The sequence below is a fragment of the Pteronotus mesoamericanus genome, unplaced genomic scaffold (genome assembly GCF_021234165.1).
Source record: "Pteronotus mesoamericanus isolate MK-2021 breed Mesoamerican mustached bat unplaced genomic scaffold, CSHL_Meso_final scaffold_99, whole genome shotgun sequence".
Taxonomy (NCBI): domain Eukaryota; kingdom Metazoa; phylum Chordata; class Mammalia; order Chiroptera; family Mormoopidae; genus Pteronotus; species Pteronotus mesoamericanus.
The window spans coordinates 1,325,234-1,340,142 of record NW_026555330.1 but is presented as its reverse complement, the minus strand read 5'-3'; the positions used below and the strand labels follow the sequence as shown (position 1 = coordinate 1,340,142).

Genomic DNA, 14,909 nt, shown 5'->3' with positions numbered 1-14,909 from the left:
TTATAACATCTAAGGCTGATTAAAAGATTTGCAAATAGAAGAGTCTTTTTAAATTTTGAGGCCCATGATGATGCCCAGAGAGCCTACAGACCACGGAGGTCCTCAGTCAGCCATTGTCCCAGCTGTTTTGGCAATGGTCCGGTGGCTCATGGAATTGACTGGCATGCCACTCCTTGAAGTTATTTATAAAACCAGAACAATGATTAAGGTTTTTGCTCCCCCAAACCAATGTTCAGTCCCAGTGAACGAGTCTGGTGTCAGCAACTCAAGCCCCCAAATCAAGCCCTGGTGAAGTGGGTCAGTGGGCCCCCAGTGTAACTGTCTGCCAGGAAACAGGCCGGGGCGGGGGTAAGAACAGGAGATTGAAGTCCTGGCTCTGCCGCTGCCACGCCCTATCTAAATACAGGCACTTCACCATCTTTCTAACTCTAGTGTCCCATTTACAAAACAATACTTCCTGCCCTATCCATACCCCATGGTCATTGCAGGGTTCAAATGAGATAATATGGAAAGTGCTTGCATGTGGAAGAGCCGTAGGCATATTATGAGTCTTCTAGAAGTTCTCATTTGGTACATGACAGCTCAAAATCACTCCTCCCATGCTGTGGCGGTGCAGTCAAAGGAGAGCCTATAGATCTATAATTAAACATACAAGTAAATCCAGCCACAGAGGCAGGCCTGGCTCAGCCCCTTTGAAAATAGCTTCCTTCCTGATTGTTCCTCGTGGGAATGGTGGGGCTCCAGAGGAGTGACTTAGTGTTCATTGCAGTCCAATTGCCAGCTCAGTCATTTGCTACCTGAAGGCCTTGGTCAAGAACTTAACCTTTTTAAAGCTTATTTCCGGACCTATAAAATAATGATGAAAATAATACCTATCAAGCAGGATTGTGAGATGATTCGACGAGACAGTAACGTGATGTCTAGCACACGGCCAAGATGAGGACAACTATTAGACTCACACTGGCTTCTACAGCTAATCTGAAGGTGAACTTCCCACTGGAAGGAGTTGGGTCTGCTTTCAAGTTCTACCTCCCTCTCTGATGGGCTGTCTGGTTCCGGATAGTTTGCTCGATCTCTCTGGAGCTCAGTTATTACTCATAAAATAAGGACAGTAATATATCCTTCATGGAGTCTGAATAAAGATCATGTGAAGTAGTGGAAATGAGAGCACTGTGCTCATCGTAAAGCACCGTGTGCGTGCACAGGCTGCTGTTCACTTTATCCAAATAAACAAACACGCAGGAAACAATGGCAAAGATTTTATTTAGCGGCTTTCTGTGCTTGGCACTTAGAAACAGAGTTCCGTGCATAAGGGCAAACTTTTATACACCTTTTCTTCATACATATTTTACATACCCTTTTTATTGCCCCCTTTTTTAATATTCATAATATTGAATTCCCCACTAGGCACATAAATACACTTATCTACAACACCTCAAAACCAAAAATCTTAATAATATCTGTATTATTTTACTTGGTATTATTTGCATTTCCACACCATTTAAAAAGTTTAGCTTGCACCAAACGCCACTTGTTTTTCTTATCATTAAAGGATTTGAAGGGGAAGGGAGAGATGAAGGCAAAAACCCAAACATCAAAATGCAATGAACTAGTTGATAAAAATGGAGATCTAAGGGCAGGTGGAAGGATGTAGAAAGCCCATCTGCAATTCCCTGGAACACGACAGGATTTCTCCTGCCACGGGGACATTGGGGCAGCTGATCCAGGCCAGGTGTCTGGATCTGACGTGCAGAAGCCCAGTCCTCTATTCATCGCCTCTGCGCTTGGCTTCATCTGCCGGGGTTCTATCACTCCTCTGTCTTCACACCCCACCCCGCCAGCAATGTCCCTTCCCTGCCAGGCTGCATGCTCTGGAATCGGCACTTCCCATGTGGTGCACCCTCTCCTGGATCACAAGGGTCAGAGCTGTGGGATCAAGACATGTTCCTTGCCCGGTCCCGCTCACCATTGCCCTTGACTGTGCACAGTGTCCCAGAGACCTTTACTCCTCAATGACGCCATGACTCTGTCAATAACCTGTAGGGGGATGGGGAAAAACAAACCCAAACCAAACTTTCTTGGTGAATTAAATCTCTCAACGCGGCTCACACTGCCTCTGTCAGTCTTGCTCTCCACCTCTCTCGCCTTCGATTCTTCCTCTTTCTCGCTCTCTGTCCCCACCTTTCCGTGGGACCACTGGAACACCAGTGCCCGCGTGCTGAGTGAGGACAGCCAAAGTTTAAATGCAATCTTCTTCAAGAAGCCAAGTCCAGCTGTAGTGCCGATGTCTTTCCACCCTCACCGATGGGAAGCGGTTCAAGATACATGGTTCATTCCAGAAACAGGGTAAGCTGCAGGGGAGAAAAGCGGGCAGCTACTGCTGGCCCGGTCCATCTAGAGTTGTACACAGACGTTCTCCATGAAGGCCCCTATGCCGGGCCTCCCTCCACAGAGTTCCCCCAGTTCTGAGTCAGTGTGCATGTATGTGTGTGTATGAGTGTGTGTGAACATGTGTGTATGCATGCATGCATGCATGCATGTAGGTCTGTATGTATGTGTGGCTAACTTTTCATGGCTGCTAAATACTAGCATCTCCCTTAACATTATTATAAAATGATTATTCAGTTTCTTCAAAGGCCACTCTGGAGTAGACAATGCTTTATAAAACTAAGCTTTGGGAAGGCAGGAGAATGGCCACTGAGTCGGAGATGATTCCACCGCAAGTATATTTCAGTGGCTTAAATGTCTCTTGTTGTTCTTGGGTATATGCTTTTCTCCTCCAGAAAACAACAACAACAACAACAACAAAAAATGCAGTTCCTGTGTTTCAAAGCCATTGGGCTCCCAAAGAGGAGGATCTGCCCATGGAGACTCTGGGGCCTTGGCTGCTGTAGGCTCCGTGGTGTCTGGACTGGCCATTAAACCATGTGTACGGACATCTGGGAGGAGGAGCCTGGGACCGCCCCATACTGCCGGCCATCACAGGTGTTAGTCGCCTGCTGGTTATTGGGTGAAGGGCTAATCATGTGCATGCTGTGCTCCATCCCCGTGGGCAGGTACTGCCGCTCTCCGAAGGCCCCATTGGAAGGCGAAGAACAGAGTAAAGTGCTTTGAGAGGCGCTCAGTTTCTCTGGGCTTGCAGCTAGCCTAGGGGAGGTGGGGAAATTGTATCCGTACAGATTGTAAGGGTTGTGGAGAGAGAAGGCATTGTAGGAGCTCTGCTGCATGTGGCTGCCCCCGAACATGTGTGGTGATGAGGAGGTGGAGGCTGCATTGCCTGCCTGCATGACATACTGAAACTGGGAAGTGGGGAAGGACCCCAGCTGGCCCCCGTAGGCTTCCATTTTGCTGTTGCTAGGCAACGAGGGCGGAGTTGGTATTCCTGAGATCAGGGATGGAGTCCTCTGAGGCATGAAGGTTTCAGAGGGCTGAGTGGCTGCAGCAGCACCACTCTGGAGCCTGTTGTAGCCACTGTCACTCAGCCCTGGGTAGCTCTGCAAGGCAGCCATGTTGCTTCGGGCACAGGGTGGGTAATCAGAGAGGTTCAGGTTACACAGCTGGCTCTCTCGACAGCCCACGTTGAAAGTGTTGGGGGCCAGATGAAAGGTTGGAGGAGAACAGGATGGAGATAAAAGATGAGAAGAAGCTGAAGGGGATGGTGTGCCAGTGCTGGAGGTGGTCGGGGAGGTGCCTGTGCTGCCCCCTGAAAAACAAAACATGAGTTCCCTTGAGACAGAGCCCTTTTAAGTCAAGTCTGTCTGGGCCAGATGCAAGCCACGCCGGAGGTACCCTCAGATGTCCAAGCTGGGCTGATTCGTACAGAACCATTGCTTTCTCTTAACTCAGCAAACTTAAGCTAAGTAGTTCCACCTGTGTGTGTGCATACACACACTCCATGAGAGAGGACAAAGAGGGTGACAGCAAAGAACACAAAACTCTTTTGTTTCTCTCTGAAGTAAGTCTTAGTAAGTCTTGTTCTTAAAAATAAAATAAAATAAAATAAACCTTCTAAAATGCGCCTCACCATTTCTTGCCATCAACTTCCCTTTTCAGTGTAAGATCTGTGGTAATGAGCATTAAATCCACTAGCTCAACATTTCAACTTTTCCCATTCTGACTAGAAATGCATTAACTAATGTATTTTAACCTGGCACTGTTGCTTACTTCACCATATTTAGTCTTTCAGCTAAAAAATATAGGCTATCAAGTCTCAGGGCCTTAACTGCAGAGGAAACGTGGTCCCTGGGCGGCCAAGTCAAGGCTGAGGCCTGGGAGGGCTGAGCAGAGGGGCCCAAGGAGTGGGGGCTGGGGTGGGGTTAAAGTTCTGTCATATGAAAGGCATTACCAGCACAATCGCAAGAGCTAGATTAGCATAAAGCAAAACTAACCCAAAACGAAATCATTATGATCCATAGGCTCTGCTAATCTCCTTTTATAAAAGTCTGCCCAGTCTCAGAGGCTGGAACAAATTGTAAATGTGGTCCTTGGGTTTGGGATATTTATGAGGACAAGAGCCAACTGGGTCATGAAGCCCAGCGATCTGCACTCTACTCACAACTTGGCTGCACTAACCCGCTTGCCCTCTGACCCTAGGCACACCCTTTCCCCCTCGGGGTTTCAGTCTCTTTCTAGAAGATGAGGACTTGAGTTTGATCAGTGGTTTTCAAGCGAGGACAGGCTGTGAGCTTCAACAACTGCTGAAGTCCCAGGAGTCCACCTCGGACCAACTAAATGAGAATTTCTGAGCATGAGACCTCCATATCCATATTGTCTTAAAATTCCCCAAGTGATTATAATGTCCCCAGTTGAGAACCAATGATAAAACCAAACTCCTTACTTCAAAGTACCCAAGTAGTGATTCCTAAACTTGAGCATGCTTGAGAATCGCTGGAGGGCTTGTTAACACACAGAGCGCTGACTCCACCCCCAGAGTTTCTGATTCTCTAGGGCTGGGGCAGAGCCTGAGAATATGCATTTCCAGTAAGTTCTCAGGTGGTACTGATGCTACTGGTCTAGGGAGCACATTTTGGGTTAGAGAACGTCTAGGTCCCTTTCAACTCATCAAGTTCCTGTATCGGAAAAGGTTGCTCTGATGATGTGTGCGTATAGAACAGGACTGGTGGCTGATGAACCAACAGACGAAGGGCCAGTTCAACACAACCTAGTTCAGCCTTCAGGTGGGTTAAGAAGATCAAAAATGACGTCTCCAAGCATCCCCTTTCCCAGGCCAGGAAGCGACAGTACAGTATCCACTTCCTGTCTCCCCACTGGAAGTTCAAGACAGTGGTAAGTGCTGGGACTGCTGGATCTTTCATTTGAATTCTCCAGAGTGAGTAGCTGCTTGGTCTTCCCTGGGGAACCTCCCATGGTGGAGCTCCTCCTTCAGGGCAAGAGTGGGAGTTCCCCAGAACTATTGCGAGCTATGATTCCCCAAGGAGCATGGTGCCCTCTAGGTCATCCACAATTCACGTAGGGACTCTTAGAGCCTGAGCTGCCATAAAAGGGTAAAGGACATTTTCAGGGGGGGAAACACAAGAATAAGGTTTTATCACTGAGGGAACTGTTAAGAGAACCAGAAAGATTCCAGATATTGAGAATACAAAGAAACCATCCCTCATGTGCCAGGGAGGAGGGTCCAGATATGCAAACAGAGAGGCAGATACCTGAAAGAGAAGCCAAAGTTAATTTTTAGCAGGAAAAAAAGGCCTCAGCCTACATCTACAAATATGGTAGTAGTATTGGGTGTAGAAATACAAATTTAGCTCTTGATAGTTTTTTCAGAGTTAAGTTTTTACAGAGCCTGACTAATGTCTCTTCCTTGGTCAAAGGAATTTCCCCAATGCATTTCAAAGGTAGAACTGGATTGAGCTATAAATAGCTGCTGATTTTAGAGTCATTTCGGGAAATTCTCCTTCCTTGCTTCTTGTTCATGCCTCAAATTTCTTTAAGAGGGGTAAAAAGACTCTTAGTAAGGGCTGCCCAACTTTTTGGTGTCTCTTGGCTACACTGGAAGGAGAAGAGTTGTCTTGAGCCACACAATGAATACACAAACACTAACAAAAACCGATGAGCAAAAAAAGAATTTTAAGTTACAATTTTGTGTTGGGCCACATTCATAGCCATCCTGGGCCGCATGCAGTAATGGGCTGGACACCCCTTACTAAGAACAACATTGTAAAAACCTCTGGAAGACCTGAGTCAGCAGCTGACCATGGTAGGAAGAGCACCAAGCCTGATTCCAGGTCCACAAGCATCCACCCAGCTTGTGCCCATAGGCAAGGTAGGCTACCTCTTAATTCCTCTCACCTGTGATGTGTGGGGCTTTGAACTGACAGACTTCAGTTTCTGTTTTTCTCAGAATTATATCTGTGAGTGAGGATTTAATTAATGCCCATGTGTCAAGGACCACTAACAAGTATTTTCCAGGAATCTGGGTGTGGAAGGGGAGGACTGAGAAGGATGAGAAAGAACCTCTCACACGTCTCACCCCTCTGAGTGCTCTGCCTGCGGTCCTCCCGGGGAGCTCGGGAGCTCGTTTTCTGCCAGCGTGTGGTTCCTCTGAGAGGCATTCTACACATTTTCCTTGTCTTTCACCCTAAATGCCGTGAGCTCCCATGAAATAAATGCTACGATGCACATGGAGAAACCTGACTCCAGCTGTAAAGAGAGTTGTGCTTTATGGGCTATGTATCTGGTCTCCTCACTTTGAAAGCCCGTGCTTGCTCTCCCTGAGCTGGTGTTTATGTGGTCTCCCAGGAGGCCCCCTGTTCAGCCGCCCGTACTGTCCTGTTCAAGGTCTGCTCCATCAGCCGCTGGCCCTCGCCCTGCAGCAGGAAGTGCGGGATGGAGCAGATGACTTTTTACAACTCTAAATGGTTTTCTCGGATGGCCCAAGATGGAACGAATGGTACTGATTTAAGGCCTCAATTGGTTTCACTACCAAAAAAATAATAAGAAGAAGGGAACTATTAACAAGTTACAGGGATTTCTGCTGAGCAGATGAGAGGCACATGTTAAAAAGTTTGTAGTCAGCTTGCTTTGGCTTTTCAATGACACTCACTGGAAATGAGACTTGGTGGCCTGTTGAGCTTCAGGGGGTGAAAGACCCCCATATGAACTAGTGTTTGAAGGGGGAGCTCAAACCTGACCAGGGCAAGGTCATAATGCTTCCATTCCTGTTGAAGAAGTGCTCTGATGCACTTAAAGTGTTCCATACAGATAACGGCGAGTTTTCACAGTCCACATAGAGAAGACTGTGCTATGCATTTTGCAGAGAAGCAAACCGAGAAACTCAGAAGTCTTTACTCTCTTATGATCTAACAACTTGTCAGCTGTTAAACAAGATTGGGAGTGCCAGCCAAGTGCTAAATAAGCAGAAGGAGGCAGGCTGCCCTCCCTGTGCATTTCAACACTTGGCTGCCTGGAGGCCTCCCATCGCAGAAAAGCTTGGGCCGAGCGGGAGGCTGGGCCTCGCTGATGCAGCGGGGCTGGGCTGCGTCTTGGAGGAAAGCGTGCCTCCCTTTCCTGCACCCTCATCCCCTCTCTTCCCGCCGGGCCCAAAAGTGCAGGTTCTTGATTTAAACCTCATTTAATGATGAGCATGGTCTCTAGAGCCCAACAAACCCACTTCTAATTCCAGCTGCTTTCCTGACCTTAGTAGCAAGTTAGCCTTTCCATATAAATGGAATTATGAATCTCTACCTGGTAGGGGTTTTCAAGAAATAGATGAAATAATATATATAACAGAGTGCATATAGGTGTTAACCATTTGTTTCCTTTCCTCTCCCCTTGGAGGAGTGAGGGAGTGAAGGAAGGCGAAGGGACTCTCGCTGCATTTGGGTTCTGATGGGACAGCTGTCAGGTGCTGGCTTCTGTCCCAGGAGCTGAGCATCTCAGCCTCTCCACTGGTGAGCAGGCACCACAGGTGGACGCCCTGATGTAGCGACTCGAGGAGCCTCCATGGCCGTGAATGATGGCGCGCTGGGCACGTGACAGTTATGGACCCCCCAGGGCCATATTCCCAAAGGGACATGTTCCCAAAGCTGTTTCCTCTCTGAACGATCTGCCCCTCCCCCCTCCCTCTGCCCCACAGACATGGATGCCCCACATCTCCATTTACTCTCAGATCGAGCAAAGCAGAACTGAACAGGGATAGGTAGATTGGTATTTTTCCCCAGTGGATTAAGACCGCTGACTGTAGGCAGAGGACTTAATCCACGTATGATTAAAATGTTACGCCCTCGATCTCTTTATTTTATAGCTGGAATTTTGTACCTCTTAATCTCCATCACCTTTTTTGTCCACCCCCTCCCCCCACCTCTGGCAACCATTGGTTTGTTCTCTGTCTCTGGGAGTCTTTTGTTTGTTTGTTCTGTTTCTCAGATTCCACGTTTAAATGAACAGGGATATACAGGCTAGGGAATATAGTCAATAATATAATAACTTTGTATGGTGGCAGATATTTACTAAACTTGTCATGATAATCACATTTACATACATGATAATCAAATTGTAAGGTATATAAATGTCAAATCACTATGTTGTATACCTGAAACTAATAAAATATTTTTAAAAACCTAAGTAACCAAAACGTCTCTGGCATCCCAAGTCCAATCCCCCCAGCCCCACTCCTGCACTCTATTTTATTTGTGGACCAAAGTGAGGAGATGCTCATTAAAATTCAAATGCGGTATTAATTTGCTCCAATATTCAAGGCTAACAGCCAAAATAACAAAAAAGAATACATGTTTAGCAGTGATTCCATATGAGGACAATAGCCTAGAATATACTTGTGCATCATGAAGACAAGTTAAATGTGACTGTGAAAATCCTGAATAGCAAACCTGCTGACTTTTGCATCTTTAAGTTGATCACTTCCAGATTGTAATACAGAGGCTTTCGCTTACAGCTTCCTTTTGGCTTTATTTTGTTGTGCTTCCCCCACCAAAAAAAAAAACCAAAACCCCAAAACTTGAAAACAGTAAAACAAAACCCCATCTGGGCTAGTAAAGAATAAATTTCCATGTAATTACTTGGTTCCACGAGCCACACTCCTTTCATATAATGTGATGGCATCTGTCCCTGAGTAGTGCTGATTCACTGTGCATCCCTGAGACGCCTTCTTTGAGGCTTTCTAACAGGTAAAACGGAAAATGTCAGCACCCTGTGGCCTGATTCCAGGGAATAAGCCCAGTAGCTGTAAAGTTTAATGATCACAGCCCTGTTCATACCAACCAAGAAACTACCCTTCCTTAAAGCCCTTCTCAAAATGCAAGTGTGAAACAGTAGAGCGCTAATGAGAATTGGGTGGTTTCAGTCTTAGAAAGACTCCAAGTGCATCCTTTTCCCTGAAGTTCAAAGACATGCAAATAGACCCAAAACTCTTCTCTTTAAAACAGCTTTGAATATCGTCGCCCGGTTCTCAATTTTCACTTTGGTCTCTCTGCTTTTCAGATGGCCCTGATTTATGCCTACCACATTCCCTAGGTGGACTGCCCCTGTTTTCTTCCCTTGCCATGAACTTGTTCTCTTGTTTGTTTCTCTGCCTCCTTTCTGCAGTGTGCATCTGTTGCTATCGTAATTTAGACAGGATCCGCTTCTGTCCTGGCATTCGTACCTGTTTCCCCACTGAGAAACGTCTTCTCTTCCACTCTCACCCCTTTGCTGGACCACCAGGGTAAGAATGCAACTCATGCGAGGACAATCCAGGCATGGTGTTCCCCTCCCCCAGGGGCCACGGCGTTCAGTTCAGGTGACTCAATTAGAGCCAGTGAGACTCTAAGATTTTGCTAGAAACCTTAGGAGAGAGGCACAAGACCTTTCCCATCAGATTTAAACCTAAAAAGATTCAAGTTCAAGGCCACTGGCAGCTAAGTTACCACCCTGGGGAGCCTGTGAGCAAAGTCAGGTGAGAAACGATGACATCTCGGAGCAGGGTGGTGGCAAGGGAGGTTAGCGATGCGGATGGACATAAGGACTCAGCAATGGTTGGGTCTGGTGGGGGAGGGGCCCCTCCAGGCAAATGGAAGGGTGGTGGTGCCGTCCCTCCAGGAGAGGGCGCCAATATGTGAGGTAGCCCCTAGACCCAGTTTTAGACACATTGAATATAAGGCTTTGGGAACAAAATAGAAAATGTAAGCAATAACTGTCAGGTTTAGTGATGGAAGTGAGATGTTCTCCAGTCCTTGTCATGAGCTTCTCAAGGGCTTTATTCCTTATTTCAGCAATAAATGAACTTGACTATTTTACAATAATTTCAGTGATGACACAGTTGTCCAAAGGCCACCGTCCATATGACTGCTCTCCTTTCCCAACCTCTTACTAGTAGGAAGTTGCTCAATAACCGATCACTCTCACAACGAACCTCTAATTAATGCAAAATCCCCAAACCAAGAGAGGCCCTCTTAATTCTACCTTTTAACTACCTGACAAGCATTAGAGCACCCAACAGTGGTGACGTCTGTCTAGGAATGTATGTCTAGGGATGTCTGCTGCCAGTTGAAGAGAGGGAGGGCTCCTGTCAAAGGCAGGTCTGTTGCTTCCTTTCCACAGGTGGAGACATACCTCCCACATTAATGTCAAGAAACAAAGCCAAATATTTTTTAATAATGATGGGTCACAGGTCCTGGAGACCTCCTTTTAGCATGACTGTTGTCAGATATACTTCAAGACACCACTCACAAATGCTCTCTCAGTTTTGGCCATACACATACGTCCATTATCTACATCATGACGGCATCAGCATCAGAACGTCTCAGCATCATCAGAACAACAGGATGGGACCTGCTAATTGGCCTGGGCTGTTATTTTTCTTTTTCTTCTGTCTCTGTGCTGTCTCAGTCAACTTTCCCAAGCATAACTTAGTTGGTTACTTCATTTTGTCCCTGTCACTAGCAGCATCCAAGCAAAGCCATTCCTGAAATATAACTTCTGTCTCCAGACTCTTCACAAGTATAAACTCCCTTGTTAATTCTAAATGAGTATGTGTGAAGATGAGACCATGCACCTGACTTCACTAAAATGAAATATGGACCTACTTAGAGCTAACGCACAAATTGTTGAACAATAAACAACCAACTGGAAGAGTAAACTAAATTTTTTAAAGATTTTATTTATTTATTTTTAGAGAGAGGAGAAAGGAGGGAGAAAGAGAGGGAAAGAAATATCGATCAGTTGCCTCTCGCACGTCCCCAACTGGGGACCTGGCCCACAACCCAGACACATGCCCCAACCTGGAATGAAACCCTCCAGGACTAAACTAAAATTTTTTCATAGAAAAGTAAAGCTGTACTAAGTAATAATGAAGGAATATACTGTGGTCTGGTGGAAACTCTCAAGTAAGAGATTCACTTTAAAGTTCTTAACTCAGTTCTGTTTTCTGCCACCACTTAACTGCAGATATAGTACTAGACTGCTCTGTGCCTCAGTTTCTTTTTGTGTAGAAGGCAGAGGGTAATGAATCCCATGCATGTTTCCTATAAGAAAAAACAACTATATAGAACTCAATCTCTTTCTAAAAACAGAGGATTTGGGTTTTTTGCAAAACTGTGGCTAATTCACCTAAAGGCTTTCCTTGAAATTTTATCAACAGATGGATCTTAATAAAAGAGAAATAAAAATAATGCAAGGGCGGGATGAAAAATGGATGAACCTCATCCAAGCAGAAGGGTTGACATAGCCTCCAGCAGCAGCAGCTCAAAACTGTCTTGAGCCACGTATTTGAAAGGCTGGGTGGCCACGTGTGTGAAGCAAGGAGGTCATGGAGACACCTGGGCGAGTCCGTCCTCACGTGGAGGTCAGGCTCAGTGCCACCCTGCCCAGGCTCTCCTCGCTGACCAGTAATTGTTACGCCTCTGGTGTGCCACCGAGGCTTCCTCTCAAGGTTTGCCACTCCCTACTTCTTCTAAGATGCAAAAACAGTCCCACACAGATGGCTGGGCCTCTTTTCTTCATTTTATGAGGGATACTATCCAGAGTTACTATAACTCTTGGTCCTTAAGGGAAGAGGGAATGGGTATTGTTACTTTTACATCCTTTGTTAACGTCAAGGAACCCAGGCACATAATTTTTAATAATGAGAATCTGGATCAAGTTCAGTGTATAGTTCAAAAATGTATTTCAATTAAGCTATTTAATAGAGTCTTGGCTTTTCCCCTAGCCCATCGCACTGCCATATGTATTCAATAATTCAAGCTCATTCTCCCCCTCCGAGTCACTGAATAAATGTGATGTTTTACTTTGAAAGTTTAGTTTCTCTTCCACCACGGTTTGCCAAGTTTCAACAATAAGTCTTCATATCAATACATTTTCAGCAGAAGCACCATGAAACCTGTGATGTGAAACCTGTGAGGCACCTGAGCCACTCACGTGCCTGCCCAGTGCTCCCACACCGGGCAGGTGAAATGCAGTCTGCAGCCCTGACACAGGTCCACGTCCACACCCACGCATAGCAGGTGCTTGTGCTCCCAGACATAATCCAACAGTGACTCTGCCTCCTTGAGCCACAACGCCTCCATGTGACCTCATTCATTGTGCATTAGGTACTTCCTGGGTGCCAGGCCCTGCAGTAAATCTTGGGGACACAGCAGTGAACACAACGTCACCACCAACGCCTGTTTTCAAGAACTGCCAATATCCCTGCCAACCTTTCCATACCAGCCTCTATGAAACAAATGCCTGCTTAGCCAGACCTTGGAGCGTCAATGAGCAATGGGCCTATAAGCAAGAAGGTACCTCAGGAATACACAGGGTCAAGTGTCTGCAGGATACATTTTCATTTATAAAGCATGTTTATATGAGGGGCCTCACAAAATATTGTCACTTTTTGGTGGGTGAGAAAACTGGGGCCCAGAGAAACAACTTGCCCAAGATTATATAGAATATAGACCATCAAGGATAAGGGCCCAGATTTCCTGACTCCATATAAAACCTCAATCCCAAAAGGGCCACAAAGGCCTGAAAGTAACACCCTGAATATCGACTGACCTGCTTCTATGAAAGCTTTATGGGGAGCAGGTCACTTCGTAGGAGGGGCTTCCATTTCTCTTCCACTTAGGGAAAAAGAGATAGAAATTCTGAATCATGTGCCTCACCAGATCCCAGTGAAGAGGATGTTATGAACAATCATCAGAAAAGCAGTATCTTTTGACCCTGATTCATCTTCCTCTTAGGTATCCAAATACAGAGACACAAGGGGGACGAAAATGACGGCGATGATGGCGACAACGGCAATGATGGTCATGATGATGCTGATGACAATGGCTAGCATGTACTCAGTGCTGTCTATGTTTTTAAATGCATTATCTCATTTAATCTTCACAAGGCTTCTGTTGTATTCTCCCATTTTGCAGATGAGAAAACTAAGCGTCAAAAAAAATGAGGGACTTGAGCAAGTTCACAAAGCTTGGAAGGAACAGGGACAAGAGTCCAGCCCAAGCCTTCTGACTGCAGCGCCTATGCTTTTCACCTCTGTATTTGTCTTAAAACTGGAGAGATTTTGGTGTTTTAGGTTACAAACCCTTCTTGGTGTGTAAACTGCCAGGAGCTCCCCTGGGAAGGGGATATAACATAATGGACTGCAGAGTCCTAGAATGGCCTCCCATAACACAGGACCACAGACTCAAAATTGGATTCCATGAACGGTGGCCTTTGGATGGAACAGAATAGGCTCAGTCTGTCATTCTGATTGGTGTCACTGCTGAGCAGGAGAAGGCTGGAGAGGGAAACTCAGAGGTGTCTGACACTCGGGGAAATTTTCACCTTGGCACCTGATGAAGGGAGAGTCACTGAGGCACCTGTGCACAGCCCATGAGCCATCTGTACCCGTGGCTACAGGTTTCCCAGCCTGAGCTGTAAGGGAAGGGGAGTTAGAAACTCAGCAAAAAGCACAGAGCGGTGGGGGAGGGGAAGCCTACCAAGCTCATCACCTTGAGAGGTGTGTTCCACAGAAGCAAAAAAGGAGAGCGCACAAGTTACAGATCCAGTGGGTTTACAGCGGCCCCTCCTCACTGTCAGACACAGGGTGATTTATTCCCGTGGCCTGAAGCCAAGTTTTTTTTTTCTCATCCACAAAACTAGAGTAAGAAAACTGATAAGGCTGCCATGAGGAATAAATGAAGTTATTATGAAGATCTCTTCGAGTGCCAAGAGCTTTGTGAATGCTTCGTGATAGAAATGATCCTTTCCCCCACCATCTTAATCATGCCTGTACATCCTTGCTTTTAGGAAGGCAGAGGGAGTGTGGGGTGCCAGGCGAGGCGCTGCCCCTGGAGCCGGCCTGTTAGCACAAGTGGCAATGCTTTAGTTATTTGCAGAGCTACCAAGCTCTCCTCGTTCCAGGAAAGTCGGGCTTGGCTGGGGGCCAAGCGTGCTATATTCAGCTCAGCTCCCTCTCCCTCCCCGGCCCTATCTCTGAGCAGAGGCCATGCCCGGGGCTCTACCTTGCTGCTTTTGCATGGTGGTGAAGTCCTCAAAGGTGAGTGTGCGCACAGGGGGTCTCCAGAACGCGTAGGTCTCCATGATGGCTTCCAGTCCGGTTCTGCAGAGAGAAAAGCCAGCAGAGGAAGTTGTAAATGATCCCAAGAATTACACTGACTTTTACAGATCCTGGGTGGTCTGTCTGGAAAGTGGTAGATACAAAGGCACGAGAGAGAGCACCACCAGGAAATGAGCCTGGCCCAGCACAAGGCACAGATGACACTGGGTGGCAGAAGGAGGAAGAAATGAACCCAATGCAGGTTATTTGCAAGCAAGTCATAACTATGATGGAATTTCCCTCTAACCTTTCTCCAAAGGAGGTTTGGTCTGCATGAAAAACAGAACACGTTTAGATCAGGGTCGCTACTGTCATGAACAGAATTGAGCAGAGAGTAGCACTGGCTGTGTCCCTAGCACAGGACAATGTCGTCATC

At 46.5% G+C, this 14,909-nt stretch overlaps 1 protein-coding gene across 3 annotated transcripts in view; it reads right to left on the bottom strand.

Moving 5' to 3' along the window:
- Positions 1–1,023: 1,023 nt before the first annotated feature.
- The window catches only part of TBX15 (T-box transcription factor 15), a 99,788-nt gene continuing 85,902 nt past the window's right edge, over positions 1,024–14,909 (bottom strand). For all 3 annotated transcript variants that reach the window (XM_054564932.1, XM_054564933.1, XM_054564934.1), the window contains exons 7-8: positions 14,439–14,536; positions 1,024–3,703 (exon numbers count right to left, since the gene is read on the bottom strand). In XM_054564932.1, the coding sequence (XP_054420907.1) occupies positions 2,919–3,703; positions 14,439–14,536 (883 nt within the window). In that variant the 3' untranslated portion in view covers positions 1,024–2,918. The remainder of the gene's footprint in view (positions 3,704–14,438; positions 14,537–14,909) is intronic.